This window comes from Dromiciops gliroides, chromosome 5 (genome assembly GCF_019393635.1).
Source record: "Dromiciops gliroides isolate mDroGli1 chromosome 5, mDroGli1.pri, whole genome shotgun sequence".
NCBI lineage: Eukaryota > Metazoa > Chordata > Mammalia > Microbiotheria > Microbiotheriidae > Dromiciops > Dromiciops gliroides.
In genome coordinates this window covers 245059298-245073144 of record NC_057865.1, presented here as the reverse complement: position 1 = coordinate 245073144, position 13847 = coordinate 245059298, and the positions used below count along the sequence as shown (strand labels likewise).

The 13847-nt window shown below is 36.5% G+C and overlaps 1 protein-coding gene across 2 annotated transcripts in view; it reads right to left on the bottom strand.

The window, feature by feature from the left end:
* TRHDE (thyrotropin releasing hormone degrading enzyme) overlaps positions 1-13847 on the bottom strand; it is a 516103-nt gene that overhangs the window by 220518 nt on the left and 281738 nt on the right. The window contains exon 6 of one of the 2 annotated variants that reach the window (XM_043966938.1): positions 10228-10365. The exons of the other annotated variant lie outside the window; for it this stretch is intronic. Within the exon in view, the coding sequence (XP_043822873.1) occupies positions 10228-10365 (138 nt within the window). The remainder of the gene's footprint in view (positions 1-10227; positions 10366-13847) is intronic. 2 annotated transcript variants of the gene reach the window in all.

The following is a 13847-nucleotide window of genomic DNA, read 5'->3' as shown; positions in this document are numbered from 1 at the left end:
AACACATGAATAGACATCTTCCTACTCTAAAATTAGCCTTTGTGTAAACTACAAATTTGTCCCAAGGGTACCATTAGATGAAAGGCATATGTTTATTATTTCAAAGGAAAGAAAATTAATTATCACTAAGGAATAGGTAGAAATCAATAAACTATCCTAATATGCTTTTTTTTTTTAGTGAGGCAATGAGGGTTAAGTGACTTGCCCAGGGTCACACAGCTAGTAAGTGTTAAGTGTCTGAGGCCGGATTTGAACTCAGGTACTCCTGACTCCAGGGCCAGTGCTCTATCCACTGTGCCACCTAGTTGCCCCTTCCTAATATGCTTTTTTTGTGAGGCAATTGGAGTCAAGTGACTTGCCTAGGGTCACACAGCTAGTAATTGTTAAGTGTCTGGGGCTGGATTTGAACTCAGGTCCTCCTGAATCCAGGGCTGGGGCTCTATCCACTGCACCACCTAGCTGCCCCCTAATGTCCTTTTATTTGTTGATATTAGCATAAATATCAGTATAGATCAGATGTATTGACTTAGGAGCCTTTAGAAGAAAGCTTAAAGGAAAAGCTCAAGTTTTTCCAGACAATGCCCAAAGAAGATTCAGCTTTGCTAATTCCTTTGCTAAGTTTCAAAGGTTCTGATTTGTAATTGAGACTAAAACAACTAATATCATCCAGTGTTGCTGAACAAAATTCAAAGACTCACTCAAATATCAGACAAATCAAATCTGTACCCACTAGTATCAAAATCAAGGAACAAAGAGAGCCTTTGAGGTTCTGTTGGCTCAACAAGAAAGATGACCTCTTATGGCTATGGTCAGGAAGAGATGGAAATCCCTAGAATTTCTATCAACATCTAAGTCAAGCCATCATTTTATGGCTTGAAAAGTAAAGGGGAAAATTATGTCAAAAAGAAATGACGCAAAAAAAAAGAAAAAAAAGAAATGAGCAGGTAGTACCATTGGTGACCCAAGAACACAAAGTCATAGTTGCCCTATTCTATAATCAAACATAAACAGAACATTCTACTGGGAAAATTCCACCAAGACAAAGAAATACAAGTGCATGGTGAGCCTCAAAAAAATACTAGGTAAAAAGAAATCAAAGCAAGTTACAGCAGTAAAAGCATTAGAAAAGAAAAGAAAGTCAGCAAGGTTCATGGACGAACAAAGCAATCCACTCCTCACATTGTTCCCTGAGTGACATCCCTTCCCAATTCCTTTGAGAGCTTGCCCCCAAAATATTGCCTCCATCGTTGAATGGGATTGCCATATCATGGGAAGTCCTAGGCATACTTCTAGTGTACCTTCTGTTCTGATCTACCTCCATATAAGCTTCCTTGTCCCAACTCAGATATCCTCCTCCCATGCCCCCCACCAGAAGCTTTCCAGCTCACTTTTCTATGTTGTCTTCTTCCATTAGAATATAAACTTCTTGACAGTAGGGCTGACTCACTTTCTTGCTTTTGTATGCCAGGCCTTAGCAAGATGCCTAACACATAGTTGAGTACTTACTTACTAAGTACTTATCCCCATATCAACTTTAATCACTCCTTTTCTACTGTCTGCATATTCTTTGTCTATAAAAGTGCTCAGTCTAACCTCCCACCTAATACAAACTCCACTCTAGTTATTTCTTCATACTATTATTCCTGATTTTTTATGACTTTATTAACCATCTAGAGTTGTCTATTCTCCCATCTTCATGTCTTGAATGATGATTCATATTTGAAAACCTGATATGAAACTTTTTTAATATCATCAAAATATCTATGTAAAAAGCAAGTATCATATACAATGGGGATGCACTAGACTCTTTCCCACAACGTATGGGAATGAAGTAAGGATGTCTACTCTCCTCACTATTATTTCATAAGGTTCTGGAAATGCTAGCAAAAGAAAGAAATTAAAGGCATAAAGATGAGGAGATAAAACTATTCCTATTTGTTAATTATATGATGTTTTACTTAATAAGTCCTAAAGAAATAACAAAGATACTAATTGAAATAATATATTCAATGAAGTTACAAGCTACAAAATAAAACCTCAAAAATCAACAGTATTGGGGCAGCTAGATGGCACAGTGGATAGAGCACCGGCCCTAGAGTCAGGAGTACCTGAGTTCAAATCCGGCCTCAGACACTTAATACTTAACTAGCTGTGTGACCCTGGGCAAGTCACTTGACCCCAACTGCCTCACTAAAAAAAAAAAAAATCAACAGTATTTTTATATAATAATAACACAATCAAGAGGCAATAAGAGAATGGGAAATCCCATTTCAAATACGTAAAACAATGTATAAATTATCTGGGGTTCGGTTCATGCTTCCAAAGTACACACACATAAACACATGAACACACACACAGAGCACCTTGCATATATTAATTTACAAAATGCTTCCTGAAGAAATAAAGAGCATAAATAGATGGATGAATAATGTAGTACTTGCAGATGAGCTATGCCAATATAATAAAAACAATACTACCTAAGTTGATTAATAGTTTTAATGAGTTTTAATGCTATACAATGAAATTATCAAAGGGATACTGTATAGGACTCAATAAAATAATAACAAAACTAATTTTAAAAAATAAAAGATGTAGAATATCAAGGGAAATACTGACCATAGGGAAAATACCACCTCCAGAACTCAAAATATATTGTAAAGTAGCAATCATCAAAAACATTTGGTACTAGTTAAAAAATAGACAGACAGATCTATAGAACAGACTAAAAACAGATAATCAAAATAGTAGAACTCAATAATCCAATGTTTCACAAATTAGAAAATATAAATGTCTTAGGAAAGAATCCCCAATTTGATCAAAATGTTGGGGAAACTAGAAAGTGGTCTGGCAGAAATTAAGCTTAAACCAACACAATAAATCCCCAATACATTTAAGTGAATATGTGATTAAACATCATACTTTTTTTTAATTAGAAGAGAATTAGATCATATATGGCTATAGATGGGAGATACATCATTTTTTTAATAAAAGTTTTTTATTATTTTCCAGTTACATGTAGAGATAGCTTTCAGAATTTGTTTACATAAGATTTCCAATTTCAAATTTTTCTCCCTCCTTCCCCTCCCTGCCTCCCTCCCCCAGACATCAGGCAATCTGATATAGGTTATACACACATACACACACACACACACATATATATATACATATACACACATACACATACATAACAACATTAAACATATTTCTGCATCAGTCATGCTATAAGAGAAGAATCAGAGCAATAAGGAAAAACCTCAAAATAGAAAAAAAAAGCACCAAAAACAAATATGTATATTTAGAAGTATATATGTATGTGTATATATACATACATACATATATATGTACATATACCAACCAGAATTTTTGAAAACTTTTATATCATAAATATAATTGCTAAAAGAAAACAAAAGTTTACATTCTTCTTAGCTGTAAATGAAACCTTTACAAAAAATTTAATCATGTACAAGTACACAAAAACCTTGTAAAAATGCAGAAAATCAGAAATATTTACTACAGCATTGAATAAAACAACACAAAGTTATAATCAAGAAGTCATTTGCAGGATTTAAATTGGTTACTGAACTATTAATGGTAACAAAAAAACTACATATGAAAATAGATATTCTGAAAATCAAAGAGATGAACTTGAAAGTAAGAAAATAGACAAAACAGAACGAAATGAATGTTGAGTTGATTTTTAAAGGAAATTACTACTAAAATATATAGAGGCAGCTAGGTGGCGCAGTGGATAAAGCACTGGCCCTGGACTCAAGAAGATCAGATTTCAAATCTGGCCTCAGACACTTGACACGTACTAGCTGTGTGACCCTGGGCAAGTCACTTAACCCCAATTGCCTCACCCCCCAAAAATAAAATAAAATAAAATAAAATATATAGAACATAAATGAATTGTATATTTTCAAAGGAAAACCAAATTACCAGTATCAAACATTTTAAAAAGGAAAATTTGCATCAAATGAAGAACTAAAATTATTAGAAATTATGTTAATCAATCATAAGCAATAAAACCAATAACAAGTGAAACTGATAGATATTTACCAAAAAAAAAAAAAAAAAGATAAAATACCCAGATTACACGAAGAAGGAATAAGGCATTTCCAAAAAGTCAGTCTCAGGGAGGAGTGGGGCAGGAATTAAGTCATAAAGAAACTTCTCAGAGGAGAAAAAGGGAATCAGGGGGTTACTGAACCAGATGAATTTACAATTGAATTATTTAACACTTTCAAATTAAAATTATTTTAATATATAATTTTTAAGAAAAATTCAGAAAGAAGATATGTTACCAAACTCCTTCTTTGAGATAACTTACAGATGAATAAAACAGGAAAGAGAAAGTGGAGGGTAAAAATAATAACACACTATGGACCAGATATTCTTAATCTTTTTATGCATGTCATGAAGCATTTTGGTAATGTAGTGAAGCCCATAGACTCTTTCACAGAATAATATCTTTAAATGCATAAAATAAAATCGATAGGAATTTTGACAAGGAAACCAATTCTATCAAAATGAAGTTATAAAAAAATGATTGAGTTCATGGACCCCAGTCTACAGGAAGAATACTTACAATGGTGAAGGAAGATGACCCAGCATAGGAAAATGTCCCGGGCAGCAAAACTCACAGAAGAATGTATTGAAATCATCTTCTAACCAAGAACTGCTTGGAAAGTCAGAAGGAGGGAGCTGCTGTGCTGATACAGGAGTCGAGCCCAACCCTACAGTCACCCTGACACAGATCCAGTCTCAGGAAGTCCTCACCAGAGAAGGAGACCCCCAGAGCCTCTGAATCAGCTGAAGTGCCAGTGTTGTCTGGAACTAAGCTCACAGTCTGGAGACTGGGCTAAGCCTGGGCCGGGGGGAGACTATATGGGTCTATGCTGGTGCTAAGGCAGAACTTGGATTTTACACCCCTGCTGAGAACCAGGAAATAGGCTCGAGTAGCAGTGGCCCAGGTGGAGGAGGGACCAGGCTCATCAAAGCTGACAACTACAACACACAAAGCTGGTTGATTAGCAAGTTGGTCTGGGGTCATGTAGGACCAGGAAACAGGCCAAGCAAGTGAAGAACCTGCTCCTCCTTAAATCATACCACCTGGGACTTCTTAAGCTTGGGATACTGTAGCCTGGAAACAGTGCCCCACTTTAAGGAGCTAAATCTCAAGTAAAAGAAAGGCAAGATGAGCAGACAGAGAAAGGTGAGGACCATAGAAAGTTTCTTCAGTAAGAAGGAAGACCAAGGGGCACCCTCAGAGGAAGATATCAACATCAGGGCACCTATATCTAAAGCTTCCAAGAAAAATATTAATTAGTCTCAGGCCACAGAGGTGCTCAAAAAGGACTTTGAAGATAAAATTAGAGAGGTAGAAGAAAAAATGGAAAGAGAAATGAGGGTGATGCAGGAAAGACATGAGAAAAAAGTCAACAGCTTGAAAAGTCAAATTGGCCAAATGGAAAAGAAGGTACAAAAGCTCTCTGGTGAAAATAATTGCCTAAGAATTAGGATTGAACAAATGGAAACCAGTTACTTTATGAGAAACTAAGACACGATAAAACCATCCAAAGGAATAAAAAAATAGAGGGCAATGTGAAATATCTTCTGGGAAAAACTGCTGACCTGGAATATAGGTCCAGGAGAGATCATCTGAAAATTATTGGTCTACCTGGTCAAGGAAAGAGCTTAGACACCATCTTCCAAGATATTCTCAGGGAAAATTGCCCTGACATTCTAGAAGAAGAAGCTAAAATAGAAATTGAAAGAATGCACCGATCACCTCCAGAAAGAGACCCCAAAAGGAAAACTCCGAGGAATTTTATAGCCAAATTCCAGAGCTCTCAGGTCAAGGAGAAAATATTGCAAGCTGCCAAAAATTAAGAATTCAAGTACTGTAGAGACCCAGTCAGGATAGCACAAGATCTATCAGCTTCTACATTAAAGGACCGGAGGGCATGGAATATGATATTCCAAAGGGCAAAGGAAATGGGATTACAACCAAGAATGACCTACCCAGCAAAACTCAGCATAATCTTTCAGTGGGAAAAAATGGGACTTTAATGAAAAAGAAGACTTTCAGATATTTTTGACGAAAAGACCTGAACTGAATGGCAAATGTGACTTTCAAATACAAGACCCTTGAGAAACATAAAAACTTGGAGCTGGGAGACATACCTGGGGTTGTACATCAGGTGACTGTCTTGTGTCTGAGGCCAGGTTTTGGCTGGGACACCACTTGGTCCAGGGGTGATGCTTTGTCCACTGTGTCACTTAGCTAGGTAATGACATCTTTAGGGTTAAATTGAGGTGTGAAGGGAATTCACTGGAGTAGGGGCAAGGGCAGAACTGAAATCCTATATGAAAGAAACAGGAAAAGGCTTATGGAGTGGGGGAAGAGATGGGAGAGGAGCAGGGCAGTAAATGAATTTTACACTCATCAGAAAAGGCTCAAAGACCTTGAACTCATCAGAGCTGCCTCAAGGAGGGACTAACAGACACACCCAACTGGATGGAGTAATCTATTTAATCTGGGCAGTAAATGAGCCTAACACTCATCAGAATTGTCTCAAAGACCTCAATCTCGTTAGAATTGACTCAAGGAGAGAATAATATACACACTCAATTGGGTGGAGTAATCTCTCTAACCCTGCAGGAAAATAGGAGGGGAAGGGGATAAAGAGAGAGGGGCAAAAGAAGGAAGGGCAGAGTAGGGGAGGGGACAGACAGAAGAAAATCCCTTTTGAAGAGTGATAGGATGAAAGAAGATGGATAATAGAATAAATATCATGGGGAACAGAATAGGATGGAAGGGAAACAGTTTACAATAGTAATCATGAAAAAGAGAAAAGGGGAAAAAATGTACAAGAAATATTTATAGCAACTCTTGGTGGAGGCTAAGAATTGAGAATCAAGGGAATGTTCATCAATTGAGGAATGATGGAAAAAGATGTGCTATATGATTGCAGTGGAATGGTCTTTTGCTACAGGAAATGACAAATAGAATTATCCCCCAAAAACCTGGAAAGGCTAATGAACATCGATGTATAGTGAAGGGAGCAGAGCTGAGAGGACATTGTGCACAGTGACAGCAGTATTGTTCAATAAGCAATTGTGAATGACTTAACTACTCTCAGCAGTGCAATGATCCAAGACAATCCCATGGAACTAATGAGGAAGCTTACTATTCACCCCCATAGAAAGGACTGATAAAAAGAACACTTGTGGATTGTACATATATAACCTGGTTGCAATCTTGTGGAGGGGGGGAGGAAAGGGAGGGAGGGAGGGAGAAAAATTTGGAACTCTAAATCTTGTGCAAATGAATGTTGAAAAGTACCCTTACATGTAACTGGACAATAAAATAAATAAAGAGCAAAAAGAAAAAAGAAGTGATGGGCAGGATAGTTTCAGAAAAAACCTAAGAAGTCATATATGAACTGATGCAAAATTAAGTGAGCAGAACCAGGAGAACATTGTACACAATAATAGCAATATGGTACAATGATAAACTGTGAATGACTTAGCTATTCTCAGCAATACAATGATCCAAGACAATTCTGAAGGACTAATTATGAAAAATACCATCCACTTCCAGAGAAAGAATTGATGGAGTCTGAATGCAGATCTAAACATATTTTTAACTTTATTTTTCTTGGGGGGGCGGTTTGGTGTTTTCTTTTGCAGTATGGCTAATATAAAGTTTTTTGGTTTTTTTTTTACAGATTTCCCATGTAAAATTGATATAAATTGCTTGCCTCTTCAAGGGGGGATGAGGGAAAGGAAGGGGGAAATTGCAAGTCAAATTATTTTTTAATATTACATGTGAAACTTAAAAAATTAAAAAGAATATTTGCTACATACAGACCAATATTTCTAATGAATATCAAAGTTAAAATATTGGAAAAATCATTATCAAGAAAATTGCAAAATATACAATATAAAATAAACTCACAAAATCATTAGCCTTTCTTCATATTATCCAAGAAAACCCAACAGAAAGAGAAAATAAATTTTTTTTTAAACAATATGTAAAAATCATCAGGGGGTCTACCTATCAAGGAATACATAGGAATTATATGAAAACAATTTTGAAACAGAAATAAAAACAGAAATTAGAGAAGATTCAAATAATTGGAGAGATCTTAATGTTCATAGTTGAACTATGACAAAATAACAAAATGACCTTATTTAAAATGATTTCCATATTCAGTACTATATCAATCAAAATCTCCAAGGGGTTACTTTATAGAATAAGAAAAAATAATTAAGCTAAAGAAACAAAAGGTAAAAATCTCAAGAGTAATAATGGAAAAAAATGGGAGGAATGGATGTAGACTTAGCAGTATGATATTTCAAATCATACCACAAAACAGTAATCATTAAAACTATTTGGTGCTGCTTAAAAATATATAAATTGACCAGCAGAACAGATTAGGTACAAAAGTAAAACACACTACCACAGAAGCATAGCTTATAACAAACTCAAGAACACCAATGATTAATTTTCAATGAGAACTGCTGGAAAAAACTGGAAAGCAGACTGACAGAAATTAGGCTCTGACCAAAATTTCAGACAATATACCACAATAAACTCCATATGGAAACATGATCTAGAGGTGAATCGCACTATCACAAACAAAACAAAATATAGAAGGTAATATTTTTCACAAAGCAATGGATAAAGAAGACAAACAACTCTGATAATGATGATAATTCATCACCATTACCACCACTCCCACTGCCACCACCACCACCAGTCCTCAGCAGAAATAATTATTGAGTATATAATTACTTATCCCAAACATCAGTCCTATCCAGCATAACCTCTGTTCAGAAATTAATAATCAAAACAATTTTAACAGCAAAATAATTCATCTAAAATACCCAAACATTAAACCATCACTAAGGGGTACAGCGCTCCCATGGATTCTAATTCTGGTCATACTACCAAAGATGATATAATGAGTATAATCCCAATATTATACTTCAAAATAGAGTAGGGGCAGCTAGGTGGCGCAGTGGATAGAGCACCAGCCCTGGAGTCAGGAGTACCTGAGTTCCGGCCTCAGACACTTAACACTTACTAGCTGTGTGACCTTGCGCAAGTCACTTAACCCCAATTGCCTCACTAAAAAAAAAAAGAGTTGCTAAAAATTTCTGCATCCAATGGTTGGTAATTCACATGAAGAAATGTAACTATTCCATTTTAAATGCCTAGGATCATATTTACTTCTTTGTTCTGTTTCAAACTACCAGTTCAAAAGTATGGTCTTTAATCCAAACTTCTCCTTCAAAATTATGCTTTGCATTCCTTAGACTTGAATGAATTGACCTCAAATGTTCTACTTATAATTTTTTAAAATATTACCTCTACTTAACAATAATCATATGACCAAGTGAAGAAAACACATATGTCTTAACATACTAGACCACATCTTTCTGAACAAATCATCCAGATTAACCAGCTATTTTACAGGATAGGAGATATAAACTATCCCTAAGTATATGTGAGAAATATTTAAAGAAAAAGTAATGGAAACTATATTTTTTAAACTATATTCTTGAGAGAAATGATTATTACTTACCAATGATTAGGGGAGATCCAGAATTTCCCCTTTTTCTACAGTGCTCATTTCAAAGTTCAGTCTCTTGAAAAACATTACTAATAATAAGACTGAATTAACTCTCTTCAATCTTGGTCAGACCCCACCCAAACTTCTACATAATTTTGAGTGGAGATAATTTTTTAAAATAGATTGCCCAAGTCAGAGTAACTTAGAAATAAATGACATAATTAAAGTTCATTAGAATAGGTCCACCCCTCATTATAATATTGATTCTCTCATTAAGTGCTAATCCATCAGAATTGATTGCCACCCACAGGAACACCCTTCATCCAGTGATATATAAGCTGTGAGTCCCACCACCATTACTGTCTTTGGTAATCAAGAGTGCCACCAACCTTTTATTAAAATCTACCAATATTAATAAAATTACTAATTACCCAGAAATTATGTCTCTCAAAGTTTTTATACATCACAATCTATATTTGTCCAAATATCTTAAGAGACTGAATATCAATTCCCTGAACCTCCCCAATCCTGAAAAGATTTATCATCTCTATTTTATTCATGTAGCAATAGCAACAATGATGACAAAACATAGAATGATGCCACAATGGACAAATCATGAAATTGGCATGTGCCAATTTCCCACCTTTTTATATGCGATCCAGTCAAATACCCGGTCAATGTCAGTGGCCTGGATGACTTCTTGGGATACTGGGTGTGAACTGGCCAGGCCATCCAATAGCATGACTTCATGGAGCACATCAGTCAGAAATCTCTGTTTTTCCTGCAAATATAGTAAATGGGGTAATATCATGGGTGACACATACTTATGTACATTAATTTCAAGACAACACAAAATAATATGCATCCCTCAGAAATGACAAAGGCCACCATCTTCCAATGGGAATATCAATTTTTGCCAAGACCCCAATAAATGAAGTCAGTGTATAAGAGGAAGAAAAAGTGATGTGCCAGAGTTGTTTCTGAGAATCAAGGGAATGTCAAACATACAGTAAAATCCAGATGAAATGAAATTTCAAAATTTGGTAACTCTGCTTATAACAAAGGTAAATAAAATGCCTGATCTGAATGATTGCACTGCAATGTGAGGACCGAAATGCCAGTCTTAAAGTTTAAGGTAAGTCTTTTGTTATCACTCTGGCCTAATTTAAACAACTTCAGTGCTGTTTATGCCACACAGATATGCACAAATATGCATATTTTCTGGAAGAATTTCACAGGATTGAAAATAATAATAACTATGAAAATATGGTAAATTAAAAGGTGATATCTCTACACATGCATATGTATATAAAATAATAAGTACTTAGTAAGATGATTTACTCTCTGTTCTGAAGAAGTCAAAACAGATGGAAAATTTTTTAATGGTTTCTATTTCATATACTGTTGTAAAATATTTTCATATGTTCTATATGTTTAATAATGTGTTCTGACATTTAATGTGTTCTTGGCAGTGTTTGGCACACAGTAAGCACTTAAATGTATTTTCATTCATTCATTTGTGTTCTACATGTTTTTAAAAATATTATTAATGTTTAAAAGAAAAGGTGACTTTAATTTTTTTGGTGGGGCAATGAGGATTAAGTGACTTGCCCAGCGTCACACAGCTAGTAAGTGTCATTTGTCTGAGTGAGGCCGGATTTGTACTCAGGTCCTCCTGAATCTAGGGCTGGCGTTTTATCCACTATACCACCTAGCTGCCCCCTGAAAAGGTGATTTTTAAATGACATTTTCCTTAGGAAGAGGCCGGGTTTTAGCAGCATCGTTCCCAACAGCTGCTCCTCAACCATAACATGATCTTCACTATGAAAAACAGGTTAATTCCAAAGTGGAAATATGGATGATAGGAGAAAGCTCATTTCCTTCACTCTCAGTCTGCCTTTAATTGGATAGGGCAGGGGGCAGGCAAGATGTATACATTCCCATGAGTTTTCAGTTTGAAAAGAATGGGTGGGGCCAGAGAAGTCTTCTGCTCTCTTAGTTGGGTGAAAACTTCCCCTAATTAACATTATGAAGACTACAGACATAAAGCTAGAGCCTAAGTTACTCAAGTCATGCCTAGCTCACTGGAGTAAAGCCTTCAGACTTTGAGTCAATAGGATAAGTGCAGCAAGAATGCTGACTCAGGAGTAAATTTTGTTGGCAAGCTCAGTGAGAGGAGGCAGAGAGCTGGCCATCACTCTTATTTCTCAATTGGCTGCTGATTCTGGGCTAGTACTCAGAATGATTTGGGCAGTCCATCTTGTAAGGCAGGATCCTGCTGACTCTGTCCTATAGAGAGGCAGGACTACAATGGGGTGGGAGAGGGCAGATGCCTACAAGGAGGAATGAGCACAAGACCATTAAAGGAGTGTGAGGCACTGATGTGTGTCCAGCAGATTGGCACCCTGGGGTAAAGCCACAATAGCTTGTGCTAGTTTTATGCCTCTGTCAAATACTGGATAAAGAAGAACAATAATTGAGAAGTAAAGTGACAAAAGAAAAGCAAAGTTAAGTAACACAGAGTATGTAAGATACCTTTAAAGTGACTGGGGTTGGGCAAGTCACTTAACCCCCATTGCCCCGCAAAACAAACAAACAAACAAAAGTGACTGGGGTTTAACTACTTTAAAATGTGTTCAAATGGGTATTCTATTAGATTTGTGGTTATCAGGCGTATGAGGGACAAATGCCAGGCCAATGTTTCATTGGCATGATGAATCCCTGGATGAGGCAATTTCTTTCCCCAACACAGGACAATACTTTCTCTGGAATTTATAATCTTGGAGAGTTACCTGGGACATGGAGACCCAGAGAAATTATAAACTAGCTCAGGGATCATACAGCCTGTAGGTTGTAGAAGCAGGGCTTGAACCCAGGTCTTTATGTGTACATGGCCAATTTTACATCCACTATTCCGTGTTGCCTTTCCACTGTCTACACACTAATTGTAAATATGTTATTTCTACATTCTAATAAATAGCTTATATTTTTGTCTCTTGACTGTTTATCTGTCTCTATGTGTATCTGCTTGTCTTTGTCTCCCCATTTCTCTCTGACTCTATTTCTTTATGACTCTTTCTCTGACTGTCTCCATATCTGTCTGCCCTGTCTCTGTCTCTGTCTCTCTGTCTCTGTCTCTCTGTCTCGCTCTGTCTCTGTCTGTCTGTCTGTCTCTCTCTCTCTCTTTCCATCTCTCTACCTCCATTTTTGTCTTCATATTTGTCTCTGTGTGTCGGTGTGTCTCTCTGTGTTTTCCTCTGTCTCTGTCTCTCTGCCTGCCCCTCCCCGCCCTCTCCAGATTACCAACCTATGCTTCCCTACGGGAAACAGTTATTCATGGGTAAACTCAGTCACTTACCAGCACCAAAGTTGTTATTCTGCATCTCAGGGGGCCAACTTTAACAATTCAGACTTACCCTGTGTAACAATAACAAGACTTCCTCGAAGAAAAAAAATCTCATCATCCTACTTGAGTAAGAACTCAACCTTCACTAAAGCCTTACCCCTACCTTCATTCTTCATCTTGCTGTGGAGGTAAGCCTGTGCTGAAAGCTATGCTAAGGAGAGCACAAGCTCTCGGAGGTCCTAACAAGCTGCAAAGGTTTTTTACATGGGCCTGGAGACAGGCTGCATTCTTACTATCCCAGCACCAGCTAAGCTCATCATCATGCTAAGCTCATCAGCCGGGTAGCTGCATAGTAATGAATTTTTCGACCACAGTAACTCTCAAAGAACATCTACTAAATTCTCAAGACCTGGTGATCCAGACTGGTGGCAAGGAGATGCCCGTGCTGAGGACATCACAGATTCTTCAAGTACTAAAGTCAGAATAGCAGAAATGGACCAAGCTCCCTTAATTTTCAAAAACAAACTCTAGCCTCAACATAGTCCTATTTAAGCTCTCCAAAAAAGAAGCTGAGAGGGACCAAACCTCATTTTTCAACGGTGGATATCACCTTTAGATTTGAATTTAGAGACAAAAGCTAAACACTTTAAAATTCAAAGGCAGAAAAGCAATTATGATTTTTTAGTACATATTAAAAGCTCCTGAATTTGGGGGAAAGTACATTAATGTCACTTTGCAAATGTATTAGAAGAGAATACTCAATGTCTAGTTATACTTCATCTTGCCCTATGATCTTTTTTCTATGTGAAAAAATCAATTTAAGATTTATTTGTCAAACAGTAGATTAAGTGACATGGGTGATAATTTATAGGTACATTTACAATGTTTTTTTGTGGAATTCCAATGATGAAAGTAAA